Genomic DNA, 19,251 nt, shown 5'->3' on the forward strand with positions numbered 1-19,251 from the left:
CCACATGTCCAATTTCCGTTCCCCAGTGCCGCCAACTTTGGTGACTTCTCTCTGTGCAGCACCGGGAGGGGATGCTGTGACTCACCCGGCCTCATGATGGATGCCCCCTGCCAACCAGCTGTTTGTTTGTTTGAGTGACTGCATTGTTGAAGTCCCGTTGCCACATTTGTAACTATACTTTTTTCTTTTTTTTTTTTTTTTTTATGACAACCAGCAGTTCAGTTTTATAAACAGATGCTGTTGTGGGCCTCTATTACTCAGCTGGATCAGCGTCAGTCGTTTTTCCAGCCTGCGGTCTTTGTACTGCACACTGAGTCAGATGCAGCCCTGCACAGGCTCCTTTGACTCGCTGGTTTCCTCCCAGCGACTCTTGACTCGCTGCCAACAAAGCAGGGCGTAGCTCATTAATTTTGTTGCCACCACCACCTCCCCCCCCCCCCCCCCCCTTTAAAGGCAGACTGATTCATAGTAACTCCTTTAAAATAGAGGAGAACGACACTACCCTCCCACACCACCGGAGGAAACTTAAACCACCACCAGGTCACTCCCCTTCACTACAGCTCCGTGCTCCAGGACATCAGCACTGCAGCCCAGCACGCTCCTGCTTCTACAGGTGCCAGCCCACACGGTAAGACCTGCTCTCCAAAATCCTCATCAACTTTTGTTCCTCCTCAGCGGCTGCTCCCCTTGCTCAGCAGCTCCTGCTTGCTTTCCTCCTCTACTCTGCAAGGTCCCTTCGACTTGGCACATGAGCTGGCAATAAGATGCACCTTAACCTTTCAGCCTCTGCTTTGAAATCCAGCTGCGTTACGGGGTAAAGTGATGCTGCAAGGCACCTGATTGCAACCCCAGAGTGCTGACAGCAGTGATGGTTTCACCTCCAGCGCATGTGCAGCGAGGGGGCAGGCAAAGGATGCCCAACCTGGGCCAGCCCTGGCGTAGGAGCTGCCATGATTTTGGAGTAGCATTGTTTACAAATGTGGGAAAATGCCTGCTTGAAATGAGGGCTGCTGTTTCAGCATTTCTGGCTCTTATTCACGTTTTTCTGCGTGTCTCTCTCCTCTCCATTTGTAGTTTGCCAAGCTTTACTTTAAAACAAAAATCATTCCAATCCATGTGAAGTATGAGAATCCCCAAAGCTGCAGATTTTGGGGTACAATGGGGAGGAGCTCTCATTTTCTACTGGGGTTCCAGCTCTTGAGGGTGAAGCTAAGCCCCAGCTCTTCAGCAAAGCCACACGATGGGCAGAAATGCATGCTATGCCTTCCTTGGCAGCACAGACCCCAGAGTGGGGAGCACTGAGAGGTGAAGTGAGGAAGCAGGGGGAATTGTGAAGAGCACCACGGTCTGCATGGTGGGATTTGGGGAGGGAGGCACTGATGGGAAGTGTAGGATTGCAGGGACTGGCAATTTTCCCTATTCACCTGCCTTTTTCCAAACAACCACCCCTCCCTCTTCTTCACCAGTTCTCTCGCTTCATCTGTCTGCTATGGTTTGCATACTGTGGTCAAATCTGAACTATTTTTGAGGTCTGAGAAAGGGAGTGAAGAAAGCCAGTTTGTTGGCACCAGTCTTTGGTTCCTGTTGCAGGAACCCAACCCGCCCCTGCACAGTTTCATGGGTCTGGAAGAAGTTGAAGCAGTATTTAGCCCAGCATGGCCGGGAATGGCTGCGGCTCAGGCTGATGCTGGGGACAGTTACTGTATGAATGGCCAGGAACATGAGCTGACCTTAACCTTATGGCAGAAGGACGGATTTTGTGCATTTCAAGTCCCCTCTGACTTGTGGCTTGGTCATGCAGAGATACCTCCTGCCTGAGAAATAGATGTTTTTGAGTGGTAGGGGAGCTGATTGAGGCAACGAGTGTTTCCAGGGCAGTCAGCAATCAGTCTGGGTAGAAAGTGTTCTCGGAAGTTGTCATTTAACATGGTTAACAATGAAATCAGTTTGGAAAAATTAATAATACAGAAAAAATGCTGTGGCAACAGAGCAACTTTCACTCAAAGGCTTTGAATTCCTCAAGGCACCTCTGAGAGCAGCTTTGCCCTGAAACTGACCACTTGACATTTCTGGACAGAGTGGGATTCTTTTCTGAGCAAACAGACAAGAGTGAGCTGGGTATGAAAAGTGGAAAACTTGGAGCCCATTAGCTATTGTTCCTATGATAACAGGGGCTTAAGTCAGTCAAATGCCTCCACCCAGCCCACCTCACACAGCTGCCAAACCTGGGGACTCTGTGCACTGAAAGAGTGCAGCCTCAATGGCAGCTTATTTCTATTTGCTTTGTTAGGGATCAGCATAGGGAAAGGATGAAAACAGAGGCATCTTTCTACCACTAAGTGCTGTGCCTGGAAGCACACCCTGAAATGCAGCTCGTTCATGCAAGGCACTACACACCCACCTAAGGAGTTCCTGCCAGTAGGCTCTGGTGGAAGCTCCCTCCAGCTATGACTAACCATTCAAACATGAGGCACACTGACTGAGCCATTCATCCAGGCTCACCCTTGTGTGAGAGCAGGGCATCCACAACGGGCACGTGCCACCTCGAAGTAGATATCAGAGAGATGGAATCATGCCACACCCCAGAGACAGATTATTGGAGGAGGGACTTGGGATCTTGTGGAGAAACATCCCATTTTGGAGCGGGTGCCTCAGAGCTGCAGGGCTCCTACTGCTCCACAGTATCCTGCTGAGGACAGAGAGCCCTGGCTTGGAAAACCGGCCCTTCTGGCCCAGCCAGTGGTCGTTGAATTGTGCAGTGTGCGAGCAATGCAAGTGCATGGAGGAATTACTGTTTTGTGGCCTGGGGTGGAACAGAGGTTGTATTTTGAAACAGTCCTAGGAGATCTGCTGATAACAGCTACTGTGTTTGTGATAAAAGACCCACTTCAGGGCCTTCTTTACGATGAGATGGGGGAGATTTGCTGCAAGCACTAATCCTTCTCTTATTATCCTCCCAGCTGTAAGGCTGGCACATGTCACTCTGCCGGCCAGAAGTGGGAGGGGTGGTGGGTACAGCCTTCTTCCATAGCTCTGCCTGCTCCCATGGGGCTTCACGGGCTCCATCAATCCCATGTAGCAGCCATACACCCCTTCCACAGCACATTCCACTTGCTTACCCTCCCAGTTGCCTTTGGCTGCTGGATGGGTGCTCTATTCTTAATGGGGTGCTACACTTGATGGGGATACACTTAATGGGGATAGGGCAGGCAGCTGATATGGGCCTGGGATTTGCCCTTGGACACTCAAGTGTACCACAAGGCAAGAAACGGCACTACAAGCCCCTTTGATCTCAATGGGCTCTTGTGCCTGCGCTCTTCAGCAGGGAGATGACAGCACTGTCACCCAACACAGGGTGTGGCACTCCCAATTCTTCTCCTTCCTCCTGTTCTCCTGCAAAAAATAAAGCAATGAAAAAGGACCAAAAGATGAGATTTCTTTACCCTTTCTTCAAGGCAGGGAGGAGTAAGAGAGCCAGAGGTGTTCTTTTACACCTCCAAAAGGGAGGGCAAGGGATTTCCTATCTCCCCATCTGAAGACGGATGCTTAATATTTCATAGGCCTCTTCTGCTGAGGCAAAGCTCCTCTCCACGGCTCTGCTCTTTTGACATCACCTGCTAGTACTGATCACTAACTGGTAGCCCCAGTGCTATAATAGTGACTGACTAAATGTGCTGAAGCACCAGCTCAAATGCGACTATGCAGATCCTCAGCCAGAGCCAGTCTACACCCAGTCAACCCAGAGCATGACAGAGGGCCCAGTAGCAGTCCTCCATATAAACTACCCAGAGGGAAATCTATAGTGTCTCCTTTCTTAAATCTGCATTCTTCTGTCAGACTGCAGGCAGGGCAGCAAAGCAGCACCTCCTGGGGCTGCCATCTGGAGCATGATTTCTTCTAACCCCACTGGATTTTGCACAGTACTTCCTTAGTTAGAACAGCTGGACATTGAAAAAAGGAAACACCAGCTAGATTTGCAAGCCCACACACTCTCCTCCCAAACTGTTTGCAGTAGGGCAGAGACTACATGGAAGCTGCTGCCTAAGACCAAACGTAGCCCATGCCTTGTCATGGTAGGGAGAGACAGGTTAGAACAATTTAGCTCCAGAACCCATGTTGCCCAAAAGAGTGACCAGTTTGCTAAGCTCACAATTAAGATCTATCTCCTTTCCTCTGTGAAAACCAGTCTGTACAGCAGGCATAGAGAGACACCCATGATGGGAGCCCAGAGACAGATCCTGGGCTAGGTCAGCCCCAGCCACACACAGAAATGCAATAAACTTAATGAACATTGGCAGGTGAGCTTGTCTGAAGGCTGAGCTCTTGTTACATGGAGCCACCTGGTAACACATTTGGATTAGAGGAAATCCTGGGCAATCTTGGCTGCCCTCTTGCCCTAGAAGGTCTCAGGGATGGGAGTTGCAAAAGCAGCTGCCATGAATGAGCCCAGAGTCCACATTCTTCTCATTCCAGAGAGACACCTCCCCTATGGGCTCCAGCAGCCCCTCAGAAAGGACAGTGAGAGCAATGGGAGCAAGTCAGGGGAGCTGAAAAATGCTCACGGCTAGGAGCAGGCTGGTCAGGGCATTACTGAAGGTCAGGTCCAGCAACATGGACCACTGCTGAAGGAAAGCTGGGTTCTGAGGCTGGCACAGAGGCTGTTGTGCAGGCTCAGGCAGCTGAGACAACTGTCTACTAGCTGGCCTCCAGCAGCTGCAGCCCAGCCAGTGTGTTGTGCCCTGACAAAAGAAGATCTTGATGCCTTGTGGAAAGCCATTTCTGCATGCAACATGAACTAGAATGACCCTTATACTGCTCTGCAAGACCCTACTAATCACAGGGGTAAAGAAGCCCTCTTGAAACCAGACGAATCATTTTACCTCATGACCACCTGTATCCCACTCCTCACAGAGCACTGACAGACTCCAGGCTGCATAGCATCCTCTTCTGTTTTATACTTATGCCCCTGCTCCACTCAGTCCATCACTTGTGCACTGTGGTTTGAAAGAAGGAACTATCACGCAATTTTGCAATTTAAACCTACACAGTCTTTTGTAAACTGGATTGCAGGCACAGGGACACCCTGGAGGTAGACTGACCTAAAAGCTCAGACTCTTTAGATGCCTTGGTTGCATTGACTTCTGTGTCTCATAGTCTGTACTGACGTGTTCAGAGGTTTTGCAGTCTTGAGAGAGAGGGACGCTCTCTGATAAGGAGCCATTTCAGAGTTAGTCCTTTAAAACAAAAAGGGAAGATCTTTATGAAACTGTCTATATTAATCAGAGAATTGCAGTTTTAATTTAAAAATGCAGCCAAAAGCACAGCTGATGTGGGCTTCGCAGGCCTTCTACCTCTATCTAAAGGCTGTTGCAGGGAGGAAAAGCAGGAAGTCCCACCAGAAATGATCTGTGCACTTTTAGTTCACACCACACTGTAACCTGAACTTTCCTGTTAGAGCTGTCAGATGGTTTCTCCCACGTGGGCACTGTCAGTGTTGAAGTTCACAGATAGATACATGCACCCATGAGGAAGCTGCGCATGAGCACACACACAAACAGACACGTGCTCACAAACACGGTGCAGCTCTGCTCACAGGCAAACCACAGATGCACACTCCCATTCACAGTGCGAGTGATGCAGAGCTGCAGATGCACACCCCTACACACGTACCACATCATCACCCAGACTGCCAGTCCTCCCACAAGCATTTCTCCTGTATCTCGGCATCTTGTCTGAACCCTTGCAAGTCTCAGCAACTCCCGTGTCTAATTAGCCCACCCTCGCACTGAGGGGTGAGAGTGCTTCCCATCACACCTCCAAAGGCGCAGAGGAACACTCATGTGCTTCCATTAGGTCTGAGGTCTTCTTACCCACCCCTCTCTGTCACTCGCTGCCCAACAGTCCCAGCCCTTCCTTGGTGTGCCTAGTGTGAGGAGTGACAGTGTTTTCCTCCAGCAGCAGCTGATGGCTGCCTGCCAGGCCCCAGGCAGTTGTCTCTTCTGACTACGAAGCGAGCTTTGGAGTTTCAGTTGATGTTGTCACATGGCTGAGAGCTCGAGGGTGGTTTCTTCTGGAGAAAATGCCAAATTCTCACTGTCTGCCCTAGGAGCTGATATTTCCCCACTGTCATATGAATCACGAGCATGAGAGCTGGAAACCCCTTGTGTGTCATCTTTTGTGGCCCCTCCCTTGCATCTCTCAGTGAGTGTAAGTTTGTTAGCAAAGGTGGATTCTTGAGAAATTTGTATGGTCCATCACAAAAATGTGAATCGAGAAATGATTCACATGCTGGGGCTTTACCACTCCCCTGGGAAGGCAATTCCCCTGATCCCTTGGAGACCATACCACCAGGAAATACTTTCCAAGGACCAAACAAGATCTTCCATTTACTTAAGCTTATTTTCAGTTATAGCCCCTCAGGCAGCTCGGCACTTTCCTTTTGGTTGACATTGTTCTGCTACATTTACAGCCGAACTGTACCCCATGTGTCACCACAGCCACCACCCATGCATGCAGAAAATCTTCTCATTGCCATAAATCAGAGGCTCCAAAGGTCTCCGTGTGCCCACACACACCTCCCTCCTAACCCTTTTCCCACACATACAAAATCTCTTTCCAGAGGCACCTGCCTACACATCCACATGCCTATAAAAAGCATCTGACTTGTAGATTGAGTCAGTCCAGTCTTTCAAAACCAAGTTGCCAACAGCAGTGCTGGCATACAGTGGTTTATAAAAGTTTGGAGTCAGCAAGGACTTTGGATTCAGCTGCACCCAAAGCAAGAACAGAGCAAAGGATGAAAGCAAAAATATGCTTCCTTATTACTTTCTAGTAATGATGTGATGGGTCCAAAGTCACCGTGACACCAGAATATCACAGAGATCTTCACATCTTTGCATCCTGCAAAATGACCCTGGGCACAAGGAGGACTCATGCTCATTTGTTTTTTTCGCTGAAATTCCCTTGTTGAGGAATTGAATGTATCAACCCAAGGGACTTCAGCTGAAAACCTGAGTTTTAGAGGAGTCAGAAGTTACAATGGTGCTCATAGCACTATTCAGATGTCCTTTCCTTCGCAGACATTGCAGGCTGCTATAGGCTATTGGCTGAGTTCTCCCCTCAGCCAGCATCTCTCACAGTATGCCTCACGAACTCAGCCTGGGAGAGGCAGTCACAAGCAGGAATCTTAGTTCAGAGAAGAAAATGAGAATGGAAGTCAGATGAGCTACACCCCTTAGGAACACTTCAGAGCTGAAATATTTCAGATTTAGTTGAGAGTGCTCTGATTTTTCACCCCAAACAACCTGATCATTCCTGAAGAAATATGCTGTACAAATCCCCTCGACTCCTTTCGCTGCAGTGCACTTTCTGCCAGAAGCAAAGGACCACTACCTAATCTGGTTTACCCTCTTGAGTAACCCACTCCTTCTATTTGAGGAACTATACTGCTGGCCTTTGTCATATCTCCCAAGTGGCACTCTGCATTCCATCCTGATGCTTTGCTAAGTAGCAAACCAAGGACAAGGACTCACTTCTCCAGATTGGTTTCCATACAGAAGGATCCAAACCAGTTAAGTAGATAGAGGGGAAAGATGGGTGGCTACACTTTACCTGCATGAGAAGACTTTATCTTTGTTCTTGATGGATAGCACTTGCCTGCTTGAACTTGAACTAGGGTGCAGCAGAGCTCTGTGTTGTTCTACAGTATGTGTACTCTTGCATGGTCAGAGAACACAGATAAGAATCTGTCATGCTTATCTGTAGGTCTTTTTGTGCTGAAGGCTGCTATGGTGATTGTTATTCATGGTTACTGTTGGTGTGGCTTGTTATTTCTCCTCATCCATCATCCCAGGAAAAGGAAATTCAGTCTGCTGTCATCAGCGCAAGATCTGCTCTTGAGTCATACACGCTGTTCAGCAGGTGCACAACATTGACTTCTTCCCCACTAGCCTGTCCAGCCTCAGTAGTTATTCTACTGTCATGTATCATCTCTGTTTTTCTTGGCTTAGCTGGGGTCTCTCCTCTAGAAGATGTGCTCAGTGCAGGATCCACAGTGCAGGATCCACAACCTGGTTGCTTGACTGGTTCCTGAGAAGCAGTCCTAAAAGTAAGAGTGTCCTGAACACTTTCAGGGTTAAATAATTGTGGTTTGGGGAGCCTCAGGCTGAGTCACTGGAAAAAACTGGCAGCTCTAGGAAGTCTAAGACTGACTCACAGGCCAAGAAGAGCCTAAGGAGGTCCAAATCCAGCTGCAGTTTAGGTAGGGAAATGGAAGAAAAGGCAGTTGCATACAATTGTGTCCTATTGTTCCAGCAATGTGACCCCACCCTGTAGCAGAGAAAGATATCTCACACTTAGAAAATGGACAGCTACCCTGTCAGTCACCAGTGCTCTGCCTGCTTCTCTCTCTGAGGGGGGAAAGGTCCATGCTGTACCATCGTAAACAGAGATGACTGTACCTCTACGTCGTTTGTTCATCCACTGCTCCTTTGGAATTGTTCTTCAGTGTTTTATTTAAAAGCCAGGAAGAGAATAAGGAAAGGGAAAAATAATGAATAGAGAGGAAGGTTTGTGTTTTAAGTCACAAAGAATCAAAACTAACCTGTGAGCACACATCCCAGGGGGAGTTTGCATTTGATAGAGTGTGTATTCAGGGAGAGGTGCTGACGTTCTCAGGAAGGAGGTGCACTGAAAGCACCTGAACTAACAGTGTTCTCAAGCAGTATGAAAATGGGGCAGAGAAAGCAAAGAGAATAAATATTTCAGGATTTTTTCTTAGCACACTGGTTAAAGATCTGAGTGTGGGTTGTGTTTTTTTGGTTGTTGTTTCTTTTTGTTTGTTTTGGGTTTTTTTTGTGGGGTTTTTACATTGAAAAGTAACATTTATCCCTCGTTTTCATTTCTGAAAGTAAAGAGAAGATGCATCTTAAATGGCTGTTGTAGTCCTTTAGGGTGTTATGAAAGTTCATGTTCAGCCTTTAAAGAACAGGGCTTTTTGAAGGTCCTCAAAAATAATCAGCAAGTAACATACTAAATGAGTTTTTAAAGAGACCATGGAAAAATACATTAATCTAAGAAAGAAGAAAGCTTAGCCACTGTTCAGCAAAGGCAAATTTCAGGCAAATTTGCCACAATTTGGTGTATGCATACCCAACACAGTGGTGGCAAGAGTACTTGTTACAGTTTGTGTAAGAACCAAGGTAATCAGAAGAAAGGATGACAAGTAGTCAAAGGTACAGGAAGATCTGAGTCAGAAGCTCTATTCAAGGCACCTGCTGCAGATATATTACTTAATCATGGCAACAGCAATAGTTTCTCACCTCAAGCTCAAGGTACAGTGGTGATATCCATATCAGTTGCTATCCAACATTTTGAACCCCTCATTCCTTTTGCAGGCAATGGAAAGAAGGGTTTTAACTCTCAGGTCAGGTGTGTTCATTCGGTAGCCTGCATACAGTATTAAGAACATGGATTTCAGCAATGCTCAACTCATAAATGACTGTCACTACTCTTTTAAGAAGGCTGTACTTTCACTAAGTTCATTACTAGGGGAGGTACCGTTACAAGAGAGAACACTGGGACCAGGCCATTCAGGCAAATGAAGCCCTAAAACTTGAGGAGTTTGTTAGGACACCCGAAGGAGACAAGTAAGCCAGGACTAAACAGCTCCAGAGTTCTCCCAGGTAAAGGAAACTTCACAGCAGACAAGTTCTTGCTGGCTAGATAGGACCAGTCAGTCACCAAACCTAATCTGTCCTAAGGAATGGCCTCATTTGTGTGGGAGAACTGACCTAACAAAGTTGGCTCCTTGAGATCCTGAACTCAAGGAATTCTTCCTGGTCATGAGCTAAAACTGAACTTGACAAAGAGCCACTGATGGAGAAGCCTGCCTGCCTGCTGTGGTTTGGGAAACTATGTCCAATGCAGTGCAAGGAACAGCTGCAGCACTTTACAGGAACACACTCCCCCACACATGCCCACAGTGAGAGGAAAGACAGGAGTGGAGAAGGTGAAGTCATTGAGTAAAAACCCCCACATTTATGAGACTTCACAAAGCCTTTCATTACAGTTTGTGTGAAAGACATCAGAAAGCATAATTGTGTTGTTCAGTGACAATGTTACCACACCCTGTACAAATGGTGACAGCATCAAATCTTACCTGAGTCACTTGGACCAAAATAACTTGACAGCCAACATTAATCACATCCTTGATGCTGCTCTTCATTACCAGCACTACCAAGAGAAAGCAACACAGCCCTTCGAAACTTTCTAGGAAGCAATCTTTTTCACAGAGTGGACCCAGTAAACTTTTCTGCCTGATTTCTATGGCTATACTGCATGATTACTAATAAATGCCTGGGTGGAGGGGAAATATACTTACTCACTTTCAGTGAACTCAGTCTCACAACTTAGATTCGTTCCTTGTACTTTGTGTTTTCAGGGGATAAGTCAGCAGCCTTGATGAACAGTGTCATGAGAGCTACTCAAAGCACATTCCTCTCCCTTTCCAATTACATGTTCATCAATGACAGGGAATCTTATAAAAAGTAAAAGCTTGCAGAGTAGAGAGAGGAAAAAGAAAACCCTAAACAAACCACAGAGGAACTTGTCTTACAAGAGAATCTTGTTGCAGTAATAAAGCGATCTGCATACCTCAAGTTTTAAAAGGGAAACAGGCAATTTTCATAGCAAACCTAAGCATCTTCCTCTGCCCCAGAACACCTCGGTGGCATTTTTGTTTTGGTTATTCTCCTCTTCACATTGAGTAAAGGCACCCCCAGTCCACTCTACCGCTGCTCAACTCGTGATGCACCCAGCAGCATACAATCCTCCACTGCACACCACCCGGCAGTGCCCCAGAGCAACTGGAGGAGGCTGCACCGTGAGAGGGAAAGGGAGAAGAGGATGAGGAAACCTTTCCTGACCTCTGTGAATCCTGTGGACAAAAGCTCCTCTTCCTGGCTTGTAGGCCTGCAGTATATCATTTTTACTTTACATAACCACACACCAATTTAAGCAACCTGTGTATATACTCAGGTTATTTTTAAAATGCCCCTAAGCTAACTACCCCTGCTCTACATCTCCTCCCAAACTGGTTTCTTTACCTCCAGGCTTTCTTTAACCTCTTGAGCAACTCGATTGCAGATTTTGACAAAGGTGTTTGCTTCCAGGATGGATTTAAGATCAACCTGTTTCCTAGTGTGTAAATAAAGGTTATAGTAACGTTATTCTTTGATTCATCCCTTCCCTTCACATCCTCCCTCTGTTCTTGTTCTCTCCAGAGCTCTCTGTATCGCTGACACCACTTACAAGGGATCAAGATGTTGGTGCTACTGGCTGGTATCTTTGTGGTTCACATCGCCACTGTCATCATGCTCTTTGTCTCCACCATTTCCAACGTAAGTAGACACCCCGAGTGAGACAAGCCCGTAGCAGCAGTAGCCAGCCCTTGGGTGCTCAGGTCTGTAGGTGGGGGCACCCGCTCATGGCCATGACTGAACATGAAGCTGCTCCCAGCGCTGCTCCTGAGGGAAGCCCTACCAAATAGGGGCAAACCCCCCGTCGCCATGGCAGCGGGGGAAACCCGGGGCGAGGGCGACCCCTGGCGGCTTTGCGGGGCGGTGCTGCCGCGGTGCCCCCGCACAGGGCTGGGGCTGGTTTCGGGGTCCCCTCGAACCTGCTCGGGGCTGGCTCGCCCCGCCTCGCCTTCTGCCGCTCGCACTGTGAAAGGGGGAGGCTCGTCTGAGCGGATTCCCACCCCCTGGCCGCGGGAGCAGGCTTCTGGGTGGTCTGCCTGGACCAAATGCCCCCTGGTTCTAAAGAATGCGTCATGTGCCCCCCGCGCAGCTCTCGTCTCGTGGCACTTGGGCTACTCTTGCTCCCTTTACGGTTTAGTCTGACAAGTGGCCAGAAGGGCAAAGAAGCTCCCCTCCCCCTTGATGCAACTCTTCCATCCTGTTTCAGGTTTGGATGGTGGGTACTTACAACAAAGTGTCATCTGGACTCTGGCTACTCTGCAACCAGACCTGTAGTGAGCTGCCAGTCAGGAGTGCTGATGTGGGTAAGCTACATCTCCATCGTGGTGATGAATTGCAGGACCTTGTTGCACAATGCCAAGGCTGAGTCCTGACCCTCTCAAATATATTCCCTGTGTGTTTGTTTGCAGCTTCCCTCAAAACCGTGCAAGCCTTTATGATCCTCTCAATTATCTTCTCCGTCATCGCGCTTGTTGTGTTCATTGCTCAACTGTTCACCCTGGAGAAAGGCAAACGTTTCTACATCACTGGAACCATCATGCTGGTTTGCTGTAAGTATGCACGCCTTGCGATGGCTTCGCATGCATCCCACAGCGTCTGCAAGTGCAAGTAGCTGCATGAGTCTGCCACCCGTGGCCATCAGGGGAGGTTGTCAGCCAGCTAAATGTTTATAGGGGTCCAATTTTTGTGATGAAACAAAGCACTGAAGAATTGGAAAGTGTTGGGTTTGGTGTTTTTGTTTTTTGGTTTGTTGTTTGTTTTTTTTTTTTTACGATATACAATGAAAATATGTCCCAATTTTCATTAGAAAAGCCTGGTGGGTTTTACAAAATACCTTTGAAAGACAACAAAAAGTGTTCAACTATTTTTTATGGGGCAGAGGAATAAAGACTTATGAAACTACTGCTTATGGGATTCAACACGTAGGACCAAACTGTCTGCAGATCTTGTTACTGATTTCATCCTAATAAAGATTTATTCCCCATGGCACTTACTAACCAAGCCCCAAGTGTCTTATGTCATCACATCTGCGAGAGAAATCCTCCATAAATAAGCCAAATGGGCAGCAGCCACTCTCTCCTATGCCACAAGACATGCATTACTATCACAGGGGACAACAGTACTTCAGAACTCCTGCATGAATGCTGATTTTTGTGCATTTTCCAACTCTTTTCCTTCTTTCCCACAGGGCTGTGCATTCTGATTGCAGTCTCCATTTACACAGCCCGGTTCACAGGCCAGATACCTCCATCCGTAACTTCTCACCATGGCTACTGCTTCATATTGGCCTGGATCTGCTTTTGCTTCAGTTTCATCATCGGCATCCTCTACCTTGTTCTTAGGAAAAAATAAGCCTGATGAGAATCCAGGGGAGAGGGTTGGCTACTGGGAATGGGGAAGAATTGCTCTGCTGAGAGAACTGTTGGGTCAATAGACAGAAACAGCCACCATCATCACCACTGCCACCACCACAGAAAAATCACTAACAAAGCCCTCAGAAACTCCTTCACCAAAGAGAGGGAGATACAGCTCCAGCTGATCTAGCACTCCTGGGGCTGTTGCACCAGAAACCTGCAAGTGACCCAGACAGCTCTCCTTTTCTGCAAAGTCATGTGACACCTTTACAAAGCTTCAAGGTCAGCAGTGATGATTGAAGGGCGCCACAAAAACAAGGGCTACAATCTTTTTCCTTTCCTAGTGCCCTTCTCACTTACTTTTTGGTGTGCCTTGTGGGTTGGGCAGTGAGGCTTATGACCCCTTCTTTTGTCCATTGAAGTAAATGGGATGGGCCTTTTGTTACATTTATATATATATATATATATATATATGCACATATGTGAAAGTTAAAGACATTTAATTGAGAAGCAACCAAATCAGAATCAAGTTAAATTCATGTTAAAATATCTGCAGAAATGAGGCAGCAATATTTTTTGCTGTTCTCTTTACTGTTTGACGTTCCCATGGTTGAATCAGATACAAGTAGGAAGGGCAAATATACAGGCATAGATGATGGAGAGAGAGGGAGAGAGAGTGTGGGGTGAAGATACATAGGGGTTCCTAATTACAGAGGATGCAGTTGCTCAATGATGCACTTGCTGGGAGGGCATCATCTGGGTTTGTGTCTACACTAAAATCTTCTGGTCAGCTCCAGAGCATGGTAACAGAACTGCAACATTGCAGATCTTTACTGAGACAAGTCCTTATCTATTGGCAAGGAAATTTTTTTTCCACATCATGACCCAGTACATGGTACTGATTGAGAACCCCACCTTGTGACACAGCAGCTCACCTCAAAGGCAGATGATACTGGTTAGCAGATGAAATACAGCCCCTAATGAGAGGGCCTGTGAGTTCTGTTCCGTGCTGTACAACCTTAGGCCAGTTACTTAACCGTGTTCTTTTCCATCTGCCAAATTCTTGCTTAAAACTATACCTACCTCCCAGGGTTGCTGAGAGATTTTGAGTCCACTCTGTATAAAGGTCCCCATGTGAAAAGCTGGCATGGGAAAGTGAGGCATTGGTACTGCTGCAACCCGCAGATTTCTGTCAGTTTGGAGAATCTCATTCAGAAGTGGCATTTGTAAGAGACAAGAGGTCAAAACATCCTGTGACTCCATCCACAACTAAAAGGCAGAAAGTATGGAAAAAACATGCAGGTGCAGATTGTGCATGGATGCAGTTTACCTCTCTCCCTCTTTTTCTCTCTCTTTCTGTAACATTTTCTTCTTATGTAGACTTTATCATTTGGTGGATATATTCTAGTACTGTATGTTGCTGTTTCATTAACAAAGGTTATTTCATATAGTTATTGTAAATATTTTGAAATGCATATTTTTAACTTTGAGGGTATAAAAATAAAATCTAATTCCCTTTATTATAAATAAAGGGAATTTGTTTTGCTCTGGGTTTTTTTCATTAGTGTTTCAGATATTTGTTAACAGAAGCGTTTGCTGCTTTGACTGAATCAAAGCTCAGCCCTTTAGGATGATGCAGAACTCCCAACTTCTTTTGCTTGTCAGCATATGAGACTTCCTGTTCTGAAGGGGAGGAAGAAGTAGACCAATTCTCAGAGCTCCCATTTCAGGTTCTCTGCAAGCTCAAACAGATAGTGTGAGCAGTGGCAACACTCAGTCCCAGAGCTAGGCTTTGCTTCACTCCCAGGAGAGCTGCAAATATACTTTCTCACTCTGGCAGGATCTCATTTCTGTGGAAGCTGGTGCCTAAGATGCTGCAGAATGTATTATGACTTAGACCAGCCTCAGCACAACTGAGTCTCAAAGCAGTATCACTGAGGTGTTTGCCTGGACCACATGAGTTGGTATGCATTCAGACAGACAATGCTATGACAAACAACTAAATCAGGGCATTTGACTACAGTAAGTCAGCTGCAGGAAGCACTAAAAATGAGGAGCAGCCAAGGGGCAAAAGCAAGAGACAGTCTTGCTCTGACCAGAGAGTCAAGCTATGCAGGCTGGGAAGAGGCAGTCCCTGCTCACATTAACAGGTTTGGAATTATCTGTACACATTCATGGGAGTGTTGCAAAAGCTACTGCAGACAGCTCAGGGGAGAGCCCTGCTCTGTGAATGGCAGAAGCCAAAAGCAGCCAAGCAAAGTAACTGACTCCTGGGCTGATCAAGGGGCGATGGCAGCACTTCAAACACAAAGGCAGTAGCACCTGCTGCATTTATAAAATGCAGCTGCCTGTCATCACACCCAGAGCAGGAGAATGGCTTGATCCCCTTGCAGCAAAGAGGACAGAATAAAAACAAACCACCGCCACTACCATCAAACCCTGTCCCACCATTCGTGCAAGGGATGGAGAGATCACAGGAGGCATAAATGATGATGCTAAGAGTTGTGTAAAAGATTATGGGTCACTTCAAGCACTGGAGTAACTCTCCACTGCTGGCATCCAGGGTGCAATTAGCCCAAGAACCATTTAATAGAGGAAAGTAAGATGAAATCAGCATGAAATATTATCTCACCTAAAACATACCCAGCTGAGGGTGCAGCCTAGAAGTGTATGCCACAGTTATACTAGTTGTCTTTAGAAGGCTGTCTAATCTAGTGATTGTTTACATGTGCAGCTCTGCCTGCTCAGGTAATAAGAACAGTTAGGGTACCAGCTGATTGCTGGAGGAACTGGGGAAGAATTTTAATCCTAGACCCTCTGTTTCCACATTGCACTGTTGGAGAGGTGCATCACTGCAAGCAGCTCAGCTCTCCTGGCATTGTCAGAGCTGTGGTACTGGATTAGATACACAGTGATGTGATGCATGATGACAAATCTCATGTTGCACAATTCACCCAAAATATGTGGGTATCTGGTATAAATATACACCTTGTCATCTGTTACAGTGCTTTAAGAAACTTGATTGCCTTTCTGCTCAGCCTAGCATGGAAGGCTGTAGCTGGCAGTCTTCTTTCATTCCACCCCCTCTCAGGCTTTTTATGTGAACCAGATTAGCCAGGTCAATCAATAAGAAGGGGCGCCTCCAGCCAGCATGTGAGTTGAGGCAAGTACAGGAGGCATGTTCCTCATCAGAGATTTATGAGAAGCCAAGATGTTTCATCTGATCTATTAGGCTAATCCCAGTGTCAGGATTTGGGCAATAGAGCCAGGTCTATCTGCAGTAAGGCAGTGGAGTGCTGTGGAGCTCTGCCCTGTGAGTATGATCAGTCTCGTACAGATGACCTGGAGGATACAATGCCGTCAGCAGTGCTAAAAGAAGGGGCATTGGGAGTGATCCTGCCTCTCTCCACCTTCCAGATAAATCTGCGGGGGGACAGAAGCCTGGCTTTTGGCATTCACAGGTGGATGTGACTATTTTTTTAATAAATTTTGTGGGGCATCATAGATTGTTTCTTCCTCTGGAAGCAACTCCCAGAGTAAAAGGTTCATTTTGTTGACATGCTAACTGTAGAAGTTTTGGGGCCTGTCTGAGAGACAGGGGATTATCAACTGGCTGAGGCACTGTCTTGTTACCAGAGGCCAGAAACCACATACGCACATACCAGGGCAGTTTAGCCAAGCAAGGAAAAGGTGGTGCTGTAGGCATAGCCTGTGAGAGGGGAGTCAAGCATGCAGGGATGGGGGGAAGGCTGGGAAAGTGGCTTCCAAATGCCCCTCACACTGCAGCCGTGGCAGATCTCCTGTCATGCTCCTGGGCAATGCAGTGCTCCCTGGAAGCTGCTGACAGCCCAGAGTCCTATTGATGCCCTGAAAAGCTGGGGCTGCTCAGTGATTTGGGAACACATTTCACAGTTCCCAGAATTGGATCCAAAGCTTTCACCATTTTTATTACAAACTCACGGAAGTAAAAGATAGAAGATAGCTTCAACACAGCTTGAAGGTATTTTTTAGGCAGTTCTGTTTCCACATGGCATTCTGAAACAGGAAATGCTTGATGTGCATCATGTAGGAGATGATCAACCACACAGCACAGCAGGCAGCTTTGTGGCAAAGAAGCCAGAACCCCTGCACTTTGCGTCCCAGCTCTGGAAAGGGCTTGTGGACTCTGCAAGAGAGCCAGGGTGTGGGGAAGGGGAGGCAGAAGAGTGAAGTACTCAGGACCATCCTGGAAGCAAGGGCACTACCTAGCCAGGAGAGCAGACTGTTAGTGCTGGAATCCATCAGATGGATGCAGGAACAGGGCAGCAGAAAGAAATGGACGATCAGGTTTATGGACAGGAGGGAGAATGGGATGGACAAGAATAACACTGCAGAAGATCTGAAGACCATCATAGCACTGGTGGTTTGGGGTGAGGAAGAGTAGTTTAGTGGGGAGGTGTATAGGGTTTGGGACACCTGAGATCCACTGCATTCGTCAGCCAAGCAGACAGACCCTGATCAGACAGCATGCTTGCTTTGCCAAGGCAGTACCAGATGCTCAAGTGCGCAACGACTGAAGACCCCGGTCCCCCGCATTATCACTAGAGGTCAGTGCAAGCCCAGCAAATGCCTCTGCTGAACGTACTGTAACGATCCTATGATTCGAGGCGTGGGCACCCCCAGCCAGGGACAGTGCTGCTTTAGCATAGTATCATTCAGAAATAGGAGTGTGCCCCAGCCTCGCACGGCAGCCCTCAGGTGGGCTTCCTGCTGGCCTGTGGCATGTCACATGGAAGAAGAAAAAGGCATGTCGCAGGTGTCTTGTCCCACATAAGAGGTGAGGACTGTGTTTATTGTCCACAAGAAATCTACAGGGCAAATGGCAATGGAAGAAGAAACTCCACAGGGGAATGGGCAGTAACTTTCTAACCATCAGGCCCGAACAGAAGCCTGTGGCTTGTTTCCCTTTGGCCACTGAAAGCTGCTTTGGACTCAAGGAGATAAAAGGATTTGCTCCTCACTCCTGCGGTTAATGACATTATCACTTCTGTGTACTGTCAGGGAAACTGAGGCACAGAAATTGCATTAAGCTGGGTCAAGAAGGCTGGAAGCACGGAATGGGGGAGGTGCTGGAGTGGTCTGAAGATGGAAAAGCTACAGTCCTTTAGGACCTCCACAGTTCCTGCTTCAGGGGGGGACACTTTCCCACCAATTCCCCTTAATTTCCAGTAGATCTTAACAAAACGGGGTCTTTCTCAGGTTCCCAAAGAACAATCCCTAGGTTCCTAAAAGCTGATTGCAGCAGGCCAGCAGCTAAATCTGTATTAGTTTAACCAGCTTTCAGGGGTGTGGTTTTAATACTGATAAGTTGCCAGTGAAATCCGTAGAAGCTGCAGAGGCTCAGCAAGGTCTGTCAGTTTAAGCATCTCATTTCAAACACCCAAGCCAGACAAATTGAACACAGGCACCCAGCAGAGACCTTGAAACCCCACAGCAAGGAGACAGAGATCAGAGAAGTCATGAACTTTTTTGCCATGTACCTAAAAGAAGATTTGCAATGACCTTGCTGTAATAAAGGCAAAGTTTGTATTTGCAGTGCAGTAAATCTAGTGGTCCCTGCCATATAATTGCATGCCCGTAGAGGCACAACTGCCTTCTTGCTGGGGAAAAGGTAATCACAAGGTGGAAGTGTGGTAGACCCCAAAGAACAGAAGATAAATGAAGCTGAGCATAGGAGGCAAGTTTCCCCACTCACATTCAGGGGATTCTGTAAATTATAAAGCATTTTTTCAATCCAGCCATCAAAGCTCTGGCAGAGGTAAGAGAGGTCCAGGAAATGGCCATGGCTCTGGGGAGTTCTGGAGGTTTCTGTTGTGCTTTGGACCAGTTCCTCCTTCATCCCCCTCAGACAAACCTTTCAGGTGAGGGAGAGGAGACCTTCCCTCCCCTCTAGCCATTTGCTTCCTTGGCACACAGGGTATCACCTCCCAGGCTGCTGCTGCAGAAGTGGGAAATCAGAGGGGACCTGCCAGGCTCTTTCTGTGATGCGCTACACTTGGGACAAGGGAAAGGGAAAGGTTGTGGAAATAACAGCCAGTTCAGAGGAGATCTGGGGGGCAGGACTGATCCAGGTACCCCAAAACTGTGCCTCCCCCAGCAGC

At 47.3% G+C, this 19,251-nt stretch overlaps 1 protein-coding gene across 1 annotated transcript; it reads left to right on the forward strand.

The window, feature by feature from the left end:
- Positions 1-467: 467 nt before the first annotated feature.
- On the forward strand, positions 468-14,654 carry EMP1 (epithelial membrane protein 1). Its single transcript, XM_065665101.1, has 5 exons — positions 468-628; positions 11,283-11,399; positions 11,965-12,061; positions 12,167-12,307; positions 12,946-14,654. The coding sequence occupies exons 2-5, from the start codon at positions 11,322-11,324 to the stop codon at positions 13,107-13,109; spliced, it is 480 nt and encodes a 159-aa protein (XP_065521173.1). The 5' UTR covers positions 468-628; positions 11,283-11,321; the 3' UTR covers positions 13,110-14,654.
- Positions 14,655-19,251: the final 4,597 nt, after the last annotated feature.

This window comes from Lathamus discolor, chromosome 1 (genome assembly GCF_037157495.1).
Source record: "Lathamus discolor isolate bLatDis1 chromosome 1, bLatDis1.hap1, whole genome shotgun sequence".
NCBI lineage: Eukaryota > Metazoa > Chordata > Aves > Psittaciformes > Psittacidae > Lathamus > Lathamus discolor.

Coding starts and splice junctions, on each gene's coding strand:
- EMP1 (XM_065665101.1), top strand. CDS start 11,322: ATGTTGGTGCTACTGGCTGGTATCTTTGTGGTTCACATCGCCACTGTC. Junction 11,400..11,964: donor TTGTCTCCACCATTTCCAAC/GTAAGTAGACAC, acceptor ATCCTGTTTCAG/GTTTGGATGGTGGGTACTTA. Junction 12,062..12,166: donor AGTCAGGAGTGCTGATGTGG/GTAAGCTACATC, acceptor GTTTGTTTGCAG/CTTCCCTCAAAACCGTGCAA.